Raw genomic sequence first — 23,555 nt, forward strand, 5'->3', positions numbered from 1 at the left:
CCAGGATCAATAACCGTTAGGAAAGCAAAGGCGTATATCATATAAGTGATCGATTCTCTTACCACTTCTACCTCTCTCTCTGACTCTTTGTGTGATACCTGCTGAAAAATGAGAGCCTCTGCATTTACCTGTGCTCGGCTCGGCCAATAGGAGAGAGAGACCTTCCTCGGTGTCCTGTTAAAAGTGAGGTGAGTGAGAGGAAAATTGAAACCTTTAAGGGGGATGGATAGGGAAGGATCTATAAACTTTAAGTTTAAAGAAAGACACCCGATATAGGAGGCATTGTACTCGTCGTCGCAGCCGTCATGCGTTCCAGGCATGGTTCCAGGTGCTGTTGAAAGCTGAAAGCCAGTCGCACACGAGAGACTTACACTGAGTGAAGCTAAACACACTAACACATATATTGTATTTTTTCTTCTTCCCCCTCTCGAATATTCAACTGCAGCACACTCAAAATTTCCTCCTCCATATCGTGAGTGTCGATTTTCACCCAGTGTGTAAAAATTAACTTTATCCTTTTTGTTTTGTTGCCTCAGGCTCGGCACGTGTGTGATACTTTTTTTTCTCTTCTCGTTTCGCTTCTATTCGCCAAAGTGGTCAAAGTGTGTTGGTCGAGTGTGTCGGTGTGTGAGGCATGTGAGTCACCACGGATACGACCCACAAGACCAGACGATACTCCACAATAGTAGACCCGCGTGCAATGCGGATACTTGTGCGGCTGCAACTCCATATTACTTATTACTTCTTATAAACAATAAAGAGATCGTTTCTTTCTTCTTTTCTTTCGATGACGAGGTTTTTTCGAGTCGAGTCTGATGAGTGTTTTCAAAATACAAAAATCGATTTTCTCGCGAAGAAGGATCAATCAAGGATTTATGCAACTATTGCTGGGAAAATTGGGTTCAAAATTTTAAGTGAAACTTGTGGTGCCTTAAGAGAAATATAGTTGTTCGCAGAATTATTGGAATTTTACATTTTGTGTATGGAATTGAAATTTCTTTGCGAAGAGAAGAGGCATTCGAAGATCCACGCTGATTTCAGAGGTGGCATACTGGAAGAGAAATGAAGATGGATCAGACAAAGGACAGTAAAAAGTAAGTTGCATTTAAAAAGAACAAAAACATGCTTTGCTATCTTTAGTGCAGTTGAAATGCTCCTGCAAACTTAAGTCACAACTTTTTCAAATTCAAATCACTTCTAAAAAAACCTCAACAAAATTTGTATTTTTTGTAACTTAATAATAATTTAGAATAGAATTTTCTGATTGGATTTGAATTTAATTACAACTTGAAATTTTGTAAGGTGCTTCAAATACACTATTTAATATCATAAGTAAAATTAATGTCAATTTTCGATTAGTTTACTTTCTAACAAACTTACATATATGACCTTGCAAACTGTTTGGTTATGCAAGACACATGAATATCGTACTTATTTGCAATTTCTTAATCGCACACTTAATGCAGTAAAAACTAAGAATTAAGTAACAGCAGGCCCTTGGCGGGAAAAATTATAATTTTCTCTGATGTATGCAAAAGCAAAAACAAAATGTTTCTGCACATGACTTTTTGCTATTTGCACATTTATGAGACAGTTTTCATATTTTTAAAATAGAATTCTATTTTGCCTATATAGAAGCAGAAAAATAAACTTTCAAAATTAAAACTAATTATTAAGCGTTTTGATTCATTATTACTATTATTATGTTCCATAAAAAATTAATAAATTTATACACTGAAAAAAAAGTTTATTTGACTCAAATAACCGATTACTTGACTATTATCAATTAAATATTTAATTGAATCAAATAATATTTATTCGAGTCAATTAAATGGTTCAATTCATATTTGCTTCGAATACTGAAATTATTGGTTCAAATACGATTTAATTGACTCCAATAAATATTATTTGTCTCAAGTAGATATTTACTTGATAATAGTCAATTAAATAGTTATTTGAATAAAATAAATTTTTTTTCATTGTATTGTTACACGGAGAGAAAAAAAAATTGCCGAATGAAAAAATGATTTTTTATTATTTTAGAAGCATTTTTATTTAAAAAAAAACATTGTTTTTAGGTTGAAAATGCTATAAAAATCATTGTTATTCAATTTTTTTTATATGAAAATTCACTTGTTTATTTTTTCTAATTATTTAAAAAATCATAATTTTCTTAAATAAAAAGTATAAAATACAAAAAAATTATGATAAAATTTTGATTTGAAAATAGTTAGAAAAATAAACAAGTGAATTTCCATATATAACAATTGAATAACAATTTCTTTTTTTTAGAATTTTCAACCTACACGGAAAAAAATATGAATTAACTTTTACTACTTTTCTAGTAAAACAATTCTGGTAACTTTTACTATACTTTCGGAGTAAATTTTGCTACGTTCGAAGTAAATTTTACTAATTTTTTACAAATATATTCTTTGAACGAAGTAAAATTTACTTCGAACGTAGCAAAATTTACTCCGAAAGTAGTAAAAGTTGCCAGAAATGTTTTACTATAAAAATAGTAAAAGTTACTTTATAGTTGTCTCCGTGTATTTTCTTTTTTTTTTTTATAGCTTCAAAAATAATAAAAATCATTCTTTTCATTCGACAAATTTTTTTGTGAATACAAAAACACATTTTCTACCAAATTACGGATGGATTTTGAAATCTATTAATTTTTAAGAAAAATAAAAATCCAAAAAGGATCAGAATATTTTTTTAACGATTTTATTTTCTGACTATTGATTTCCTCTATAAAAATTATTATAAAAATAATTTTATGGAAGATTTAAATCATTTTCTTGTTATAGTTAAAAATGTAGTCCCTTTATTTTGTATTTTTTTATAAAAAGAAATAATTAATAATTGTATATTAAAAAAATCAATTCTTGAATAAGTAAATATTTAATTTTCATCCTTTTTTTTGTATAGTATTTTTAAAAATATTTAAATAGAAAACAAATTTAGTTCATTTGGACTTTAAAACTTTGGGAAAATTTTGAAACAACAAAATTATTGTTTGCTCTACAAAAAAACACAATTTGTTGACAAAGCTAAATTATAAAAGTGAAATGTATTTGACAAGTCTCTATATTTCATAACAAAAAAAATACAAAGACTGAACAATCAATTTATTGAAAAAATTACGTTCGTGAAGTTCATAATGATTATAATCAATAATTTAGAAGAAAAAATGTTTTCAATTTTTACATTTTTCTGTAAAAATTTTTGTTTAGAGAAATGAAATTCTCAACAATTGATATTTCTACATTTTTAGAGTTTTATTTTATGACAAATGTATAGAAATAAACATTCGACCAAATTAAAATTCCACATTAAATAAAATATTTTCATTTAAAAAAAATTGATTTGTCAGCTTTTGAAAACTTGCTCCTCAAATAAAAATTCGTTTACATAAAAGAATTCTACGAATTAAAAAAACTGGTTAATTTAGTAAGTAATTTAAGCAAAAATCTCAAATAATTTTTTCTTTCATTATTTTGATTATAAACATAATTGTGAAAAAATTGAAATTAAAAAATAATTTGGAATTTAATTTATTGAAAAATGTAAAATTACTTTACAGAAAAATAGAAAGAATCGCAAAGAAAAAGAATCTTTTGAATTAATTTATTTGGAAAAATTTAAAATTGTCTCAGAAAAATATTGTATTGTGGAATGAAATTTACAAGAGAGAGCGGCAAAGCACAAAGGTTTTCTTCCGTAAAGCATTTAAGAAAAGATAAAAATTTATGTGTTGTGATTCCTTTGTCCATGGAATCGCTAGGAAACGTGTAATCCCATATACAGAGAAATATGTAAAGAATTTCCAAGAGAATTTCCGATTATGTATTCACATTTCTTTATTGTATATGTTATAAACTGAAGTATTACAACAAAATAAACATTCTTCAAGATTAGAAAGTTGCTTTTCAATTCGCAAATTCTGAAATTGTCAATTTTTCAGTAAAGTAGAAGTAGAAAAGTAGATGGAATACTAATATATGCAAACAATAATAACAGAGTAATAATAATATGTGCATTTGAGTGAGATCATGTTTAGGCACTTGTGGTGCGAGAATCCTTTGTTCTTATATCATAGCACAATGCAGGAAGCTGACTGATTGTTGAACAAGTGTCTGCTCGGTTTAATAACCCATAATATGCACATTTAGCTTTTCCAGGCGACAGCACAGGTGGTTTTCAAAGGAATCAAGCCACTGGTTCTCATTCCATACCATACCCATAGTACAATCTTCATTTCAATATTCATTTGCAACGATGTTTTGCTGAAAAGAGCTAAATTTATGCGTTCCTAAGTAAATTACGTCTAATTAATTCGTGTTTCTAGTAATAATGTTATTAATAGTAATAAATAAAATAAATTAATTAAATTTTTTTATTTTAATTCATTAATTTTATTAAAAATACAGCATTAGATACGTTCTTTATTGAATGACTACAATTGATAATTAATTAAAACTATATAATTTATGTTTTCGTTTATTTTTATTATTAAATTTAAAAAAGTAATTTAAGAAAAATTAGTTAATTGTACCAAAAACATTTATTATCAGTGAACTTTTAATCTTTGTGAAGAAAAATCAGACTTATTTCAGTACAAACACAACATAACTATAAACATTGTTATTATTAAATATAAATTATGTCCATTTTTTCGTTAAAAAATAAAATATTCAAATTTTTTTTTCTTTTTTTTAAATAATATTTAATATTCTGTTAAATAATTTTCGAATTTTTTTCAGAAATGAATATAATAATTTCAATTTGTCAAAAAAGGTTTTTAATAAAATTTAAATTTTTTTATAGAAAAAAATGAAAAAAATTTGTATGATCTTGATTTGTCAAGTATTATTTTTACATTATTACAAAATTATATTTTTTAAAAAAAGGAAAAGTAGCATTTAATTTATTTCTCTTTCACACTGTCAATTTTTCAAACAATATTCCAAGTTTTCATTAAAAATAAAGAGAAAGGAATGCTGATTTTCTGCTTAGTAAATGTTTATAATAATTTGTACTTTATTTCAAAACTTGGTACAACAAAGAAAACAAATAAAGTCAATAATTTATAGAAATCACAAAAAAAAATCAATAATTGTTTTAAATTAATAAACCGGTTTTTAGAATTATTAAAAAATAAATAATAGTACAAAATACAGCATCAGGTCAGTTAATAAGAAAATACTAAATTCTTCTTAATTTAATACCTTATTATAAAAAATAATTTTGAGATTTTGTTAAAAAATTGTAATAAAGAAATAGAAATTATGGAAAAAATACTGAAAATTTGGGTAAAAACAATATGATTGACAAATAAAAATTACGAAACTTTTTTCCAATTATGTTTTAAAACTTAAAATTTCCAATTTTAATTTTCAAGTAAAAAATAGAAATTATATATAGATTTTTTAAATTTTTTTAAAAAATTATACTTGAGATTTTGTTAAAAAATTGTGATGGAGAAATATAAAAAAATGGTCCAAATTTATTTCTTTTCTCTTCTTTTTCAAAAAATGAAAAATAATTTAGAAATTATGCACATTTTTTTCATTAACTTTTAAAAAAAATTCTAATTTCGTTAAAAATTGTCTTTAAAAAACAGAAAAATTAGGCATATAAATTCTTTTTCCAAGAGAAACTAAAAATTTTTTAACAAAAAAATATAATTGACAAATAAAAATTATGAAAATTTCTTTTCTTCACTCTGTAAAAATCTTTTGAACTTCTCAGTTTTATTTTCAATATAAAAATTATTGAATTATCAAAAATTTTAATGAAAAATATTTAAAAATGTAAATTTAAAAATGAAAATCAATGAAAATTAGCTTTTATTTTTTAAAAATTTAGTATTTTCAATTACTTATTTCCGAAAATTTAAAACATACAAAAAATAATATTTTAGAATTATTTTTAACATTTTGGAGAAAAAAATCATGTTTAAAATATTTTATTAAAATTCATCAAAAAAATGAATTCGTTTTTTTAAATAATACTTACAAAAACTCTTTTAAGAAATTCAATTGTTTTCGAAAAATTACATTAAAATATTTTTAAAAACTAATACATAATTCTTAGAATTTATCATAATTTTTTAAGATTTAATTATCTTCGAATAAAGCAAATAAAAATTTACTTTTTTGGACTTATTAAAATTTGGGAGAAATCATGGTCGTATTAAAATAATTTAATTCTCGAAGAACTTTCGGAAAATTATTTTAAACTATTGATTTAGAAATGAAGTATTGTTGAAAATTATAGAAAATAATTGAATTCAGGAAGAATTATAAATATAATTTTTAGAAATTGTTAAATTTCATAAATTTTACTCATTTTCCGTAAACTCTCATATTTTCCTGTGAAAAGAATTTTGTCAGGGAAAATAATTTTAATGTCAATAAATTGTCAGGGAAATGTCAGGGAAATTGATAAACTGAAATTTGTGAACACTCTGAGTATGCAAATTTTTTTACTTATGACTAAAAAATCTGGAAATTTTTTTACAAAATTTTAGGTTATGTTTATAAGTTTTGGAGTAAAAATACAGAAATAGAATCAATTACTTACTACAAATTATTGATGTTCAAGTCTTTAGTATATGCAAAATGTTCAATAAAAACTGTTTTCAAATTTATATAATTAAAAAGGAAATTTTAATCAAGTTAAATGTAAGTCAAACATAACCTATAATTTGTTTGCTTCTCAGGTATACCTATCTTTCTTGATATCTTTCTTGTCTCTACAGAGACGGGCAAAATTAAGTGCAAAGCACTTATAAATAGACTAAGTAAAAAAAATGTTAATTAAAATAAAAATTAATAAAAATAGCTAAACGATTAAGGTAAAAATCTTGGAATTTTTTTTTGTCTTTATAAAATAGAAGTAAAACGGAAAAGAAAGACTACTTTTGCAATAAAAATCTATTTAAACACCTCTCATACACTCTCTCGTGATAAACGCATAAAAGTAGGTTGAAGCAGAGGCGATTTAATTAAAGCGTTAAATTAAAACAGAGCATTACAGGCAGGGGATAATAACTGTGTCTACTAGAGTTTGAGAACTCGAATTCAAAACAAACTCGACGTGTATAGAGTAATTCGCACACAAAACGCCCGTCTCTCTTATAATACATTTTCTCACGAATTTATATCAACAAGAAAATTATAAAATTTATATGGGCAATTCAATTATTTGCTTTTAATTGCTATATAATTACCGAATAGTGTTTGAATATAATAACCGCACAGTGAGTTTATAATAAATCATTGATAAATAGCAACCTCTTCAGAATAGAAATATTATAGAAATATTCTATAAATAATTATAGATACGTAGAAAATTAATAATTGTCATAAATTATTGTAATAAATTATTGACAAAAATTTGTTTTCTTCTTTTTTACTGATTTTTTTTAAAAGACAAATTTATCTTTTTTATTGCAGAATCCCTCCGGCTGGTGCATTACCATCCATATCGATGCCACGTGTTCCAGGAAGTTCTTTACCAAAAAGCACTATAGGATGTAAGAAAAAATCTTGGAAACGGAAGATTATTCCTTATCTAGCATGCCTCGCTCCATTTTCGACTATTTTAGCCATGCTGTTTATTTGGAATCAAGTCGCCGAATTTAGGTGAGTGTAATAAATATATTCAAAAAATCACTAAAATGGAAAATAATTGTAAACATGGACAATTTTTAAATTTTTGTTTTAAAGGAAAAAACCACTAACATTTCAACCTATACAGCATGGAAAATTTTCTGAAAGTTGAAATCAACTTGACTGCAACCTTCTGAATCTTTAGTCTCGAGAAGCTCATGAAACTTGAAATAAATCTTCAAATATCAGCAGTTTTTCAATGTTGTCCGCAAAAATCAACTCAACATTGCAAGAAAGTTTAAATTACTTCAAAAATTTAAGAGAATTTTTTAACAAAAAAAGAAAGTTTAAAGAAACTTTAAAAAAGTTTTTCAAAAAAACTTAGAAATTTTTTTAAAAAATTTATTTCAAGTTTCAGAAGTTTTGGGACTAAAGATTCAGAAGGTTGCAGTCAATAATTAATTTCAACTTTCAGGAAATTTTCAGTGATGTGTGAGAAGCAATCATTTAAATTAATTAAAGGTTCAAATTTATGTTTCAACATAAATTAAAATATGCGTTAATCTACATAACCGGTCGATTTCATGTTACTGACAAATCTTTCTATATTTTAAAAGTATTCTTTTAATTATTTTCATCGATTTATTACTTTAGAAAATTTTCTATGAGAACCAATTGAAATAAGAAAATTAATGATTATAACAAATTTTGTTTTTGCATTCAACTCAAGAAATAAGACACTTCAAATAAATAATAAACATGTTTGCAATATTTTGTTAATTAACAAATTTATTTAAATAAGAAAAGCTTATTTTCAGAACTATGGATTGAATAAAATAATTTAAAGTTAAAAATATTCCAAAGTTGGATTTTTTAAAGGGTTTTAATTCGAAATTTTAGATTCAATTTTGAATGAATTAAATAATAAAAATTTCACAGGAATTCTATTATTTACAAATTTTTTATAAATTTCTTCACAATAATTCAATTAGATATTTTCATAAATAATAACATAATTAAAAATCATCGCAGAATTTCAATTATTTTGAATACAATTTTAATGAAATTTCTTGAAAAATGTAATTATCCTTAATAATTTTATTAACATTCATCATAGAAATTCAATTATTTTAAAAAGCTTTTCTATAATTTATTTATTAGCATTTAATTATTATTGTCAATACATTTTTAATTTTTAATTTAATTCAAATTATTTTAAAAAGAAATATATTATTAAAAATTCGTCTCAAGAATTCAATTATTTTCAAAAGGAATAAAATTCATCAAAAACATTCAATTCTAGTTAAAAGTTTAAAAAAATTCTCGTAAAAATTTAAATTATCTTTATAAATAAATAAAATTCTTTTTCAGAATTCAATTATTTTGGAAAATTTTAATAAAATTCTTGGCAAAATTTCAATTATTTTCAAAAATTTTAATAAAATTCTTGGCAAAATTTGAATTATTTTCAAAAATTTTAATAAAATTCTTCGCAAAAGGGTATAGCCGGATAAGTATGCAAAAAGTGCCCCCGCATGTATTTTATTCATAATTTATCCATACATTCCTACCCACTTAAAGATAACATTCTGAAATTTTGAACTCAAAATTCGCTTTTTTGGGGGAGTTATGGAGGGGGAAAGAAAAATCAAAAAATGCGTTTTTCTCGAAAACTACTAAACCGATTTTAATGAAATTTAAATATGTTATAAATGTCAACAAAACAGTTTAAAAAAAAAATTTTTAAATTTTTTTTCAAAAAAATCCAAAAAAATTTTTTTTTTGAAATTTTCAAAAAAAAATTTCTTTTTCTTTTTCTAAGAGCGACACCCGCCATTTTTTTACTATTTACTCGTTAAAGTGTTTTTTTTCAGAAAAAAATTTTTCCCAATTTTTTTTTGAGGTGCGTGATAGTGAAAAAAAATAAAAACCGCAAGTGGGTACAATGTACAGCTTAAAAAATCTTTTCAAATTTTTAAAAAATTTTTTCAGGGTTATTTTTTTAAGTGACCACTTTCTCCTTTATTGTAAAAAGTACCTTATAATGTCCCCTTTAACATATATTTTTTCCAAATTTTTAAAAAATACAGTTTTTGATTAAATGGCAAAAACCATGGTCATGCTATTTGTCACGTACGGTAATGCACATATATGCATATGGGCAATTTCATGTGTTAGGGTATAGCCGGATAACTATGGAAAAAGTGACCCAAATATATTTTTCCTATTCATTCCTACCCACAAAATAACTTTTTGAAATTTTTAACTCAAAATTTTGAGTTTTTTGAACTTATGGAGGAAAAAAATCAAAAAACGCATTTTTCTCTAAAACTATTGTATGCATTTTTATCAGCTTTGGATTTGTTGAAAAGACAATTAAAGAGATCAAAAAAAAATTTCAAAATTTTTTTTAAAAAATTCCAAAAAACTTTTTTAAAAAATTAAAAAAAAATTTTTTTGGTTCTATTAAAGTGACATTTTTATGTATTTTCTCATTTCAGTCTCTTATGTGATCTACTTAATGAAAAAATTTTGCCTGACATGATTTCAGTGTGTGTAACAGTAAATAACTCAAAAACCCTACCCGGTACATTTTTATCTGGTTTTTCACCGTGACACACACTGAAATCATGTCAGGAAAAATTTTTTTATTAAGTAGATCACATAAGAGACTGAAATGAGAAAATACATAAAAATGTCACTTTAATAGAACCAAAAAAATTTTTTTTAATTTTTTAAAAAACAGTTTTTTTGGATTTTTTGAAAAACAGTTTTTTTGGATTTTTTGAAAAAAATTTTGAAATTTTTTTTTTGATCTCTTTAATTGTCTTTTCAACAAATCCAAAACTGATAAAAATGCATACAATAGTTTTAGAGAAAAATGCGTTTTTTGATTTTTTCTCTCCATAAGTTCAAAAAACTCAAAATTTTGAGTTAAAAATTTCAAAAAGTTATTTTGTGGGTAGAATGAATAGGAAAAATATATTTGGGTCACTTTTTCTATACTTATCCGGCTATACCCTATCACATAAAAATGCCCATATGCATATATGTGCATTACCGTACGTGACAAATAGCATGACCATGGTTTTTGACATTTTACTCAAAAACTATATTTCTTAAAAATTTAATAAAAATATATGTTAAAGGGGACATTATAAGGTACTTTTTACAATAAAAGAAAAAGTTTTCACTTCAAAAAATAACCCTGAAAAAAATTTTTGAAAATATCAAAAAGAAAATTTTTTTGACTTTTTTTGAAAAAAAAATTTTGATTTTTTTTACTAAAATCGTCTTATCTATATTTACAACCTCTTAAAATTTTATTAAAATCGATTCAGTAGTTTTTGAGAAAAATAAGTTTTTTGTTTTTTCGTTCCCCCTCTATAACTCCATAACCCACTTGTGGTTTTTATATTTTTTCACTATCACGCACCTCAAAAAAAAATTGAGGAAAATTTTTTTCTGAAAATAGACACTTTAACGAGTAAATAGTACAAAAATGGCAGGTGTCGCTCTTAAAAAAAGAAAAAAAATTTTTTTTTGAAAATTTCAAAAAAAAATTTTTTTGGATTTTTTTGAAAAAAAAATTTGAAAATTTTTTTTTAAAACTGTTTTGTTGACATTTATAACATATTTAAATTTCATTGAAATCGGTTTAGTAGTTTTCGAGAAAAACGCATTTTTTGATTTTTCTTTCCCCCTCCATAACTCCCCCAAAAAAGCGAATTTTGAGTTCAAACTTTCAGAATGTTATCTTTAAGTGGGTAGGAATGTATGGATAAATTATAAATAAAATACATGCGGGGGCACTTTTTGCATACTTATCCGGCTATATTCTTTCAATTATTTTCAAAAACTTTTCTCAATTCAATCAAATTTTTTACAGAGATTCAATTATTTATTAAAATTTGTCAAAAGAATTTTAATTATTTAAAAATTTGTTGATAAAATTCTTTATTAGAATTTAATTTTGAGAAACATTCGATTATTCAATAAATTATTTATTTTTGTATTTTTAAATAATTGAATTCTCGTAAAACTTTCTAATAAAAATTTATTTCAATATGCATTTCAGTTAAAATTTTAGATAATAATTGAATATTAAACTCTAAATTTGAATTAGTAAAAATGCTTTCTAATTTGAATTAGTGACTGAATTTTTGCTTTAGAATATGAAGATTTTACTAATAAATAGTCGTTTTTACTAATTTAATAGTTAATTTATAATTTCATTGATTTAATTTTAGAAGTAAATATTGAATTTTGAAAAGCTTTCAAATTATAATCTTTGAAAGTTTGAATATTTGATACTTTTAACTGAAAATTGTGTAGATTTAATTTTTTTAAAAAAATTTATTGGAACTTTTGAAATTATTTGAAGTTTTTATTTTCTAATATATATTTGATTGAAAAATTTCCGAATAATCTGTGAAATTTCGTAAAATTGAATTGTAAACAAAAAAATTTGAAAGTTTTCAAAGAAATTTTTCAAAATTGTTTAATTTCAAATAGGTAATAATAATCATTAAATATTTTTTTAAAAAAGAAGTAATAGAATATTTTTCTGAGTAATAATTTTTAAACTGAATCAAAATATTCTTTAGAGTGAAGGAAAAGTAAGAATTTGATCTGGAATTCTAGGAATAGTCAGGGAAAAACAAAATTATATTTTTGTTGTCAACAAATAATGTAGTTTTAAAAACCTGGAAATGTTACATTTTTTAACCTGAAAAACCTGGAAAAGTCAGGGATTTTGAATTTCGAAAAAAATGTGAACTATCGATAAAAGTAACTTTTCGTGTTTCAATAACTTTTATTTCTTATCTTGAATTGACAATTTTCTAAAAGTAGGTTTTTTTCAAATGTTGCAATTAAGATTAATAATATAAGTTTATACATTACAAAAATAATTTTAAAACAATCTTTACTCTGTTGAAATAGAGTTTTCCACACATTGAGAAAGAAGAAAGCGAGAAACAAATAAAAAAATGTTAATTTGTCGTCTGTATTCATGAGATATATGAAATATTCATTTTCTTTTTATTTTACCTTTTTAAAATGTAATTTTTAATGATTTTCATTTAAGAAAAGACTGGAAAATTCTGTTAACTAAAAGCACGGAAGTGAAGTTATAAAACAAAAAAAGGGTCTGCTTGGTCTTGAACCGAAGATGTCGAGGGTTGCTCTCATCTTTTCAAGAGATAAAAGTGCTACAGAGCAAGAGAGCTACTTCATAATTTAATCTGACCGAGTTTCCGAACCTATTTTACCCTCAGTGTTGTGCGCAATCGAATAAACCAGTGCTATAAAAAATTTACCCTTCTACACCCAAATATTCCTGTATAACATATTTCTTTTTTATATTCCTTTTTTTATTCATCATTCAAAAAGAAAAACAATGTTTTTCACTCCTTTCAAACGGATAATAAATTTTCATATTTTTAGTGTATAAAAAATGTAAAATATTTCAAATGAGAAAGCAAGCTCGAAGACACGTATAGAAATAAAGTGAAAAATAAAAATGAAATGGAAATACCGAAGAGAAAAAAATTACTAAAAGAAAATAAATGAAGCAGTAGCATATTTTCATTTTAATAATACACAAAAGGAGAATAGAATGAAGAAAAAAAGACGAGAAAGAGGAAAATATTATACAAGCAAAAAATATTAATTTAGAAAAAAGAACTGGAAAAATGGTAAATTTAGAGAAACGATTAATGGAAATGCACACTCACGAGAGGAGAAAAGAAAATGATGTCGAATAAGGTTTTTTTTTCGCCTTTTTTCCTTATGCAAATGACACTTGGATAAAATGCAAAAATTTCAAAAGAATCAAATCGAAAAAATTTCGCATGCAGAAATGTAATTTAAACAAATTTTTCACTTTTTGATATAAAATTAAAATTTCCTAAAATATTTTGGTTGAAAAGCAAATTCGATTCAAATTAAATAAGTTTAATTGACTTTTATTGGTTTTTTTTTGTTATAAAATTTTGAATACCTATTTATCTTTTACAATGTTAATTCAATTCGAAATTTTTTATTTTAAAAATTTTACATTTTTCTTAAATTTTGATTTTAGGAATATTTTGATTTTGAAATAATTCAAATGCCTTTAGAATTTTTGTAAATGTTAAGATTTTAGTGAAACATTGTCGAATGAATTGTATTGTTAGTTCCAGGAGGCAGGCATTCGATGCAAATTTAACCAGAGATTACGTGCTGGACCGTGTTTCAATGGATAATCCCCAATTGGTCGCATACATTCGTGAAGTCCAATTGAAGGTTACAACTAGACAAGATTCTTTAAATGTTACACAAACTGAGGAGGAAAAGGCAGTGTCTCAACTTCTTCAGGCGAAACGAGACGGAGTTTATTTAGAATATATTAATCGAGTGGGTAACATTTATTTATTAACGAATTCTTAAGTCTCTTTTCTGTAAGTTTTCATGTTCAGTTTTTCATACTAAATTTTTTCTTTTTTAAACATGAATGTTATGATTTAAAGCAACTGAATTTAAATCAAAGACATGTTTTTATTTTAATCATGATTTAAATGAAATTTTTACTTAAAAATAGGTTTTTTTAAATCAAATTTGACTTATAGAACAATCCAACAAAGGAATTTTCAGTAACTTTTGTCTTTCCTGTCCAGACTGGATTGAAAATTTGTTTTATTTTTTTTTTTTTTTTGCTGTAATGAAAATAATAATTAAGTTCTTTTTATAAAAAATTACTTGCTTCTTGGTCTTGAAAAAGAAAATTTTTCACATTTTGCGTTAACGAAAACAATGGTAACTTCAGTTTCATTGCAAAAATATTAGTTATAGATTTTAATATGAAAATGATAAATTAATAAATTTAAAATTCGACTTAGTGGAAGCATAAAGAATTAAATTTCCAACATTTTAAACAATGAAAAGTTGCATTTGAATAGAAATTACAATTTTCTACATCAATAAGAAACGAATAAACCTAATATTTAACAAATATTTCTTATTGACAAAAAATTAGAATTTTTATTCACATAAAGCTTTTAATAGTTTAAATTGTTGGAAATTAAATTCTTTATCCCATTATAAAATTAATTTTTTATTATCATTACTAAAAAACCAACATCAAGAAAACATTTGATTTAAATAAAAGAAATCGTATTTTTTTATTTAGAAAAACATGATTTTAGCTTCGTTTTTAAACAAATTTTTTACTTTTCTTAAAAAAATTGAACGGAGAATTTTTTTCTTTTAAAATTAATTAGTCACTAGAAAATATGTTCCCATTTTTAAAGAGAAAAGTCGGCGAAAAAAAGTTTCCCTTTTTACATTTATAATTACCTAACAAAAATTAATTCAATGTTTTGTTTTATTTTCACTTAAAATTGTAATTCCACATTTTAGAAATTATCTAAACAGTTTAGAATTTTCAAAAAAATATGTCAAGATCCTCGTAAAAAAATTAACTGTCTTCTATTAAAATTAAATTATTCAGTTTTATTCAGTGAATTCGAAACTTAGAAATTTTAATTTTAATAAACAATTTATAGGCAGAAAATTACTTTCAATCACTTTTATAATTAAATTAAAAAATTGATACTACAGGTTTCGCATTCGATGATTAATTTTAAAAAAGTAGCAAAAGTAGCTTTAAGACTGAAAAAAGTATCTATCGAAAAATTAAATTTTATGCCTAAAAAAATTCATTTTAGTCAATTCACAAAAATTTGATTCTGTATTTTCCTCAGTTCCATAAAAAATATTAACTTTTTTTCTTATCTAACTTCAATTTTTTTTTTGAATTTTTCTGAAATTCAATTATTTTCCCATTTTTTTACTTGAATTCTTCAATTAAATCTTTTTTTTAATTATTTACGAGAATTTAACTATTTTCAAAAAGTTTTATTTACAATTTTTTAAAAGAATAATTTTTTTCATAATTTCTAAATTAAACTATTCAAAATATGTATAATTTATTTTAAATAAAATATTGAAATATTATTAATTTTACAACAATTAAAATTTTCAAAGACTTTAATTTAAAAATCTTTTGAAATTTAATTATTTATAAAAATTTAAAATAAATTTAATTTAATATTCGATTATTATCTAAAATTTTAAATAAAATTCACTTTTAAATCAATTTCTATTACAAAATTTTACGAAAATTCAATTATTTAAATACAAAAATAAATAATTTATTGGACAATTGATTATTTCTTAAAATTGAATTCTTTCGAAGCATTTTAATAAAAATTTTTAAGAATAATTGCATTCTTCGAGGAATTTATTTCAAGTTGGATTAACAATAATTGAAGTCCTGCAAAAAATTTTATTATGAAAATAATAGAATTCTTGAAACGAATTTTATTAAAATTTTTTTTTAAATAATTGAATTTCTGTGAATAATTTTATTCAGTTTTTGTGGAAATAATTGAATTTTTGCAAAGAATTGTATTAAATGAATTGAATTTAGTTAAAATTGTATTAAAAATATATGAATTCTTAAAATAACAAATTTAATCAAAATCCTTAAAAATAATTTACTTCTTCTGGAGAATTTAAAAAAATTGTTTGAAACAATTTATTCCTTTCAAGAATCAGTTTTTTGAAAGAATTGTTTTTTGTTTTTTTAAATTGTTTGAAATTCTCCAGAAGAAGTAAATTATTTTTAAGGATTTTAATAAAATTTGGTTTTTTAAGAATTCATATATATTTTTAATTTGTATTTTAAATAATAGAATTTATGTAAAAATGTTATTATTTATGAAAATTATTGAATTTTTGAAAAGAATTTTATTACATTTTTTTTTATAAATAATTGAATTCTTTTGTGAAATCTCATTAAAATAATAAATATTGAAAATAATTGAATAAATAAAATATTAATTAAATAATTTGATATTATAAATGAATTTTTCTTTGCTTTTTAAAATTAAATTACTTAGGAAAAACAATATTTACCCTCTGCTAATTAATTAGCCTCTATAGAAAAAATGTGTCGTGTTTGGATATTAATTAAGTAATAAAAAATAAATTAAATTTTTTTTTGGATAGAGGGGAATAATAAATAAACATTATGTTATGAGAGCCGTGATGAGAAGTAATTTCATAAATTTGTTGATCGTGTATTCAATTTCTGAAATTAAAGCAATTAAATACTTCTAAGTTTTATTGAATTCTCCCGCGATAAATGACAAACTTTTAAACCCTTCTCTACACTTTGGAAATCTAATTTAAATCCTTTGATGCTAAAATCCTACCCAATGTTTTCAAATTAAATGCAATAAAGTAAAACCACTTTTCTAGCATCAAACGTTGAATTATATATTGAAATTTCTAAGTTTCAACGGAGTTGTGATTAAAATAATAAAAAGAGAATTTCAGACTTGCATTTAAATTATTTCATCTATTTAGAAAATAAATAGTTTTTACGCTGAAAAATATTTTATTTTGCTTTTCTGTATCAATGTCAATCAAGAAATTGTAGAAATTTTTTAATTTGAATTGAAAAATATTTCTGATTATTCTGTTAAACTTCTTCGAGGTATGAAAAAACTTTGTAAATAAATGTGAAATTGAGAAATTTTTTAAAAAGTGTATTATATTTTTTCTTTTTCATATCAGATGGGAGCAGCATCAACAACGACCTGGTTAGAATCGGCCCTGAATTGGAGAGGAGTGATAGTGCTGACGGATCCTCGAAGTTCCTTTCATGTTCGAAAGAGCAAGAGAAACCCGAAAACAAGGGTTCTTCACGCCTGTCTTAGCACCGACAAAGACACTAAAGAGGTAAGCTAAAACTATTTTACACCACTGCAAACATTTTTTTTTTCGAATAGTGCAAGCTAAAATTATTTTATAGAAGAGAGAATTATGTATTGCATGATGAATGATCGGTTGATGAGAATATTATGGAAAAACAATGTCAAAGTATTTCAAACAGTCCAGTTAATCAGGAAATTGACATTTCGTCAATGCAAAACAATTCTAAAAACTAAAAAAAAGTTGTGCAAGCAAATTCTATTTTAATATTCAGTGCAAGAGAATTCTATCTCAAAGTTGCGAACACTGAAAAAAAAATTTATTTGATTTAAATAACCGATTAATTGACTATTATCAATTAAATATTTAGTTGAATCAAATAATATTTATTGGAGTCAAATAATATTTATTGGAGTCAATTAAATGGTAGGTATTTGAAGTTTGAAACAATAATTTCAGTATTTGAAGCAAATATAAATTGAACCATTTAATTGACTCCAAAAAAAATTTGAAAAAATTTTTCATTAATATAAACATTATCAGGCTTTGGATCGACTTTAGGAAGCAAAAAAAATGCTTTTAGTCCCGAACTTTTTCCTGATTTCCTTCAAAAAACACGATTTTAAATTTTTCACCAAAGTGTGGAGACTATTAAATAAGTAAAGTGTTTTTGAAGAGCCCAAAAATAATGAAGCGAAATGCAGTAAAAGAGAGGAAAAAATGTTGAATTTTCAAAAATTCGGTTTTGGAATTTTTGATAATTTTTAATAATTTTTGATTTTTTACCAAAGGGTGGAGACTATTAAATAAGTAAAGTGTTTTTGAAGAGCCCAAAAATAATGAAGCTAAATGCAGTAAAAGAGAAGAAAAAATGTTTAATTTTAAGAAATTCGGTTTTTCAAATTTTTGATAATTTTTAATAATTTTTGATTTTTTGCCAAAGGGTTGAGACTATTAAATAAGTAAAGTGTTTTTGAAGAGCCCAAAAATAATGAAGCTAAATGCAGTAAAAGAGAAGAAAAAATGTTTAATTTTAAGAAATTCGGTTTTTCAAATTTTTGATAATTTTTGATTTTTTGCCAAAGGGTGGAGACTATTAAATAAGTAAAGTATTTTTAAAGACCACAAAAATAATGAAGCTAAATGCAGTAAAACAGAAGAAAAAATGTTGAATTTTCAGAAATTCGATTTTGGAATTTTTTATAATTTTTAATAATTTTTTATTTTTTGCCAAAGGGTGGAGACTATTAAATAAGTAAAGTGTTTTTGAAGAGCCCAAAAATAATAAAGCGAAATGCAGTAAAAGAGAGGAAAAAATGTTGAATTTTAAGAAAATCGGTTTTTCGAATTTTTGATAATTTTTAATAATTTTTTATTTTTTACCAAAGGGTGGAGACTATTAAATAAGTAAAGTATTTTTGAAGAGCACAAAAATAATGAAGCTAAATGCAGTAAAACAGAAGAAAAAATGTTGAATTTTCAGAAATTCGGTTTTGGAATTTTTGATAATTTTTAATAATTTTAAATTTTTTACCAAAAATTTTAATTGTTTTTAATTCAATATTACGAAATTTCGATTATTCGTGAAAGTTTCTAATTTCATAAGATATATTCAAAAAATTCAACTAATTTCAACAAAATTTAAACTAAAATTTTTCGAGAAACTAAGTTCTTTAGAATTTTTCATTAAAATTACTCAAAAATGCAATTTTCCAAAAATTTTAATCTGAAATATTTTAAAATTTAATTATTTCTAAAAATTCTTACTAGAATTCTTCTAATAATCAAATAGCAAAATTATACACACATTGAATTCTCGTAGTTGAATTGTGATAAGATTTCTTTAGAAATAATTAAATTTTAAAAAGTATTTAAATTGAAATCTTTGAAATTCTAAATGCTATAAAAGTATTATAATATTTAAATATAAAAAATTATTAATTCGTAAGCTTCCTAAAAAATTTATTAAAAGTTTTGAATAATATTATTCAAAAATTTTTAAAAAATAATTGAAATTTGAAAGATTTAATTTGGAAATTATGAAAAAAAAATTAGGTTTTTGAAAAATAGTAATTAACATTTTTTTGAGGAGATACTTGAATTCTCGAAAATGATTTTTAAAAAATTGAAATAATTGAATATTGAAAACGTTATAAGAGGAATTTTAGGAATTAATAAGATTTTTAAATTAAATTCTTTGAAAATTTAAGGGAAGCAACTAACAAAAGTATAAAAATATAAAAATGTTTTATTTAAAAGTTATTAATTACATTATTTTTGTTTAAAAATTTTTAAAGTTTTGTACCTATAATTTTATTCACAAATTTTTAAAAAATAATTGAATTTTGGAATAATTATAATTGCAATTTTTACAAAAAATTAAATTTCAAAATGTGTTTCATTGTGAAATTATTTGAAATTATAATTTCTGTATGGAAAAATAAATAATAATAAGTTTTTTAATTTTTCTTTAACAATTATTGAAGTTTTGGATAAAATCCCCTAATTTTTCTCTTTTTCCTAATCTGCGGCAATTCTTTTATTGTCAAAATTCATAAAAATGTAAAAACAAGTTTAACTCGAAAATAAAGTTTTAAAAATATTTAAAACTAATTTTTCAAAATTTTTTTCGTTTTTTGATGAATAGTTAATTTCTCTTTCTAGCACTGTAAAAGAAGTTGACAAATTTGAGTATAAAGGGCCAAGGGGTTTCGAATCAAAGATGTTTTTATGTGTTAAAATAAAACAAAAGTTTAAAACCTAAAATTGATTCAAAATTAATACCAATTATTTTAGAAAATAAAATTTTTTTTAAATCCAGTTAGTGTTATAAAATAGTATATTTCATTGAGTACTTGAAAAAAATTCTTTATGGACTCGAATTTTTAATTTAGAAAATTTCCACTAAGTATTGAAATAGAATTTTCTTTCACAAATCTTTTAGTTAACTTCATTTTGCACTTCTTTTCCAATCCAAAAAGAATTGTTTTGCATTGATGTTTAATTTAGCATTTTATGAATGAGGGGTGTCAATATTTACAAGTGAAAATGAAATTAATAATTAATTTTTTTCTAAATGTTTTCCTTTGTATGATTTCAGATACCATATCATCAAGAAAGTGAGGTGCAAGTGACAAAATTGGGCGAGGGGCCAAATAGTCTCATCACTCCTGATGAAAGTTTTCCAACCACGAGACTTAAGTGCTTTCCTTTATACAGTGTTCTTTTGGCGTATAACGCCACGCTTATAGATTATCTCAGCTTGGATAGTTCCGATGCTCAAGATGAACAACAGGTAATTATGGTGATTAATTTTTTTTTATTATTCAGGATAATATAATGGATATTATTTCGAGGTAATTTCAAAGTATTTCCGATCCAATTATATAGTTTCTGTTCGAATCTAAATCTCAATTCGAAATGTTATATTAAAGCGAATCTGTGTTCTTTTCCAAACTGCATTTTATTTCATTCCGAATCAATTCAATTTCTTTTAATTAGTATTTTAGAATGCGAATGAAAACAAAATCGTTCGGAGTTAAATACCTATTTAAAGGGATTGAAATTTATTTTTCCGCGTGTCTTCTAATCAGCGGAGGGATGAGGAATAGAATTTAAATTAATTGGAAATTAGCTAAGAGTGTTTTCTCGAAAATTGGGAATTACATTAAAAATATAAATTTTTACGATTTGTAATTTTATATGAATTAAATTAATTAGGCACTAGCTAAATTATCCGCGCGCAAGCGCGCGGGAATGTTGTATTGCACTGTTTATTGTAAACAATTTCAAGTCATTTTAATTTAAGTAATTTTTAAAGAAATACTTATTATGACACATAACTGAAAAAGTAATTAGAATTAAATTTTCAAATTATATTATATTTTTAAACTTTTCTAGTAAATCGTTTGCAAGAATTGAATTATTTTCATAAATAATAAAATGTTTTTTTAGGAATTTAATTATTTTCAACAAAATTCAATCAAATAAAATTTTTGTTCTTTTTGTTTATATTATTTCTTTAATTTTTGAATAATTTTATATTTTATTTTTGTTTATCTTTACGTTTTTTTCAATTTCTTTTTGTTTTTTCCGATTTCAATTTCTATGGAATTTTCTTAACGCTTCCACTCTTGATAAAAGATATAATGTGTGTTTGTATATTACCATCGTGAGAAGAAAAGTATACAATATTTAATCTAAAAACATGAATTTTTTTGCAGGTGCTGGACACAATTCCTTGGGATAAAATTCGAATCTCGGTGCTATCGATCCACTGGAGTTCACATCATGGTGAAGCTGAGACAAAAAGTTTGATCGAGAAGTTATCCAGTAGAAGATATAAGCTTCACCCATCTTCAGACAACGGCAAACTAATATTCCACTACACCCGACTCTTGAAAATATAATTCTTATATTAGTTTTCTTCAACTGCGTGGAATCCGTGAATGATTCTCTTTCTCTTTCTCTTTCTTTTTTCTCTCTCTAGAAAATTAAGATTTATGATATTAATTCTAGTATTATAAAAGCAACACAAATCGATGAATTCAAGCACAAAATTATTTTTGAGGATTATTCAAAAGAAAACTCGAAGAAAACTTTTTATGTTTTGAATTCGTCTTTAGTTCTGTAACTCGAGTTAAGAACAAAAATAAGAAAAAATTTCGGGGAAAAAAATGTAAATTATTTTATTAATATGAATAATATTAGTATTATAATGAAAATAACGAAATATTATAAATATAAAGAGCGCATTTTTTTTTGTACACGAAAAAGACGTGCCACGTGTCACGTAGTGATAACCAGTGAAAATAAATTGTAATAAGGGCCTTACTAGTAAGTAAGATATTTTTTTTCTTTTTTTTTTCGTTGGAGATTTTATAGTATTGCGAGTATATCTTAATAATTAAGTAATAATTAACGCCCAAGTAGAGATACGAAATATTCTGTGACTGATACTTAAACTTCCGTTTAGCTTTAAGTTAGTTATCAATTAAATAGATTATTTTCTCGTGGACAATTGAGAATCGATTGTTTAATAGAAAAATTTGAAACTAAATATTTTAAATTTATAAGAGCAATTAAAGTAGAGTCATTAACGATTTAAGTTCGAATCATTATTAAAATCTTTCGATATTTTCCAAAAAGCAAAAAATTTAAATAATTCACTGAAAAAGTTCATTAATTATTCAAACTATTTATTATTTTTCCAATGTGAATTTATTTTATTTAAATAAATAATTTTTTGTCTGTTTTTATATTTATTGAAAGAAAATTAGACTATTTTATACAATAAAATAAAGTTATTAGATTTGTAAGTTAATTTGCATAATTAAATAATATAAACAATTGTAAAATTGCGTGATTCATACAATTGAAATGAGATTTTCGTTTAATTGATATGATGGTAATTAATTAATTGAGCGAATATTAACTCAATCGTCCACGAGGGTCTTTTTTTTTATAGATCTCCGATATACAATAAGAACATAATCTCATATTTTCATATAGGTTAATTTTTTTTTTTTAATATTTTATGTTAAATATTTTCATTAAAATAAGAATTATGCAACAAATTTCATAATACTCGTGATTGGATAAATGGATAATACGAGTATCTCACTCCACTTATTACCTGAAATGTAACGATCTTTTTCTTTTGGTTTTTTAGAAAGAATAAAATTTAATATTACACATTTTTGAATAAATGAAAATGCCTTTTTAATTAATTAATACATTATTTGATTTTGATAACCACAGTGCGGTTTTCTCTACGCAAGTGGATATTGTTAGAAATTAAAATTGCAGCAATTCACTTATAAATTTTCAAAGAAGGTAATTCAAAATAAAACCATGAGGGGATTAAATGATGAAATATTTCAGTATTAAAAAATTTATTATGGAAGCAAAAAATATTTCTTTCTTTCGTTTAAGAATAAAATTTTTTCTCTTTTAATTACAAAAAGGATGCCATTTCTTGAGAATATTTTTAATCTGCTTTTGCATTTTTTCTTTTTTTTTTTTGAATAAATTTTATGTGTTGATGATTGTAATCGTTTTGAATAATTAATTTCTTAAAGATGAGCTCTTAATGTAAAAATATTTCAAGTGCTGTTAATTAATTGAATTCCAATGCAGTTTTACGTTTCTATTTTTCTTGTTCTTTCTTGCTTC

The 23,555-nt window shown here is 23.4% G+C and overlaps 1 protein-coding gene across 3 annotated transcripts in view; it reads left to right on the forward strand.

Moving 5' to 3' along the window:
- Positions 1-23,089, forward strand: part of LOC122498833 (protein Star-like) — a 40,250-nt gene extending 17,161 nt beyond the window's left edge. The window contains exons 2-7 of one of the 3 annotated variants that reach the window (XM_043606789.1): positions 5-188; positions 7,464-7,652; positions 13,799-14,018; positions 17,244-17,408; positions 20,482-20,676; positions 21,605-23,089. In XM_043606789.1, coding sequence (XP_043462724.1) covers positions 7,498-7,652; positions 13,799-14,018; positions 17,244-17,408; positions 20,482-20,676; positions 21,605-21,790 — 921 coding nt within the window. In that variant the 5' untranslated portion in view covers positions 5-188; positions 7,464-7,497 and the 3' untranslated portion in view covers positions 21,791-23,089. Of the gene's footprint in view, positions 1-4; positions 189-955; positions 1,095-7,110; positions 7,268-7,463; positions 7,653-13,798; positions 14,019-17,243; positions 17,409-20,481; positions 20,677-21,604 lie in introns of those variants that run through there. The other 2 variants (XM_043606788.1, XM_043606790.1) reach the window with 2 other exon arrangements.
- Positions 23,090-23,555: the final 466 nt, after the last annotated feature.

Source organism: Leptopilina heterotoma, unplaced genomic scaffold, assembly GCF_015476425.1.
Source record: "Leptopilina heterotoma isolate Lh14 unplaced genomic scaffold, ASM1547642v1 Lhet_16, whole genome shotgun sequence".
NCBI classification, from domain to species: domain Eukaryota; kingdom Metazoa; phylum Arthropoda; class Insecta; order Hymenoptera; family Figitidae; genus Leptopilina; species Leptopilina heterotoma.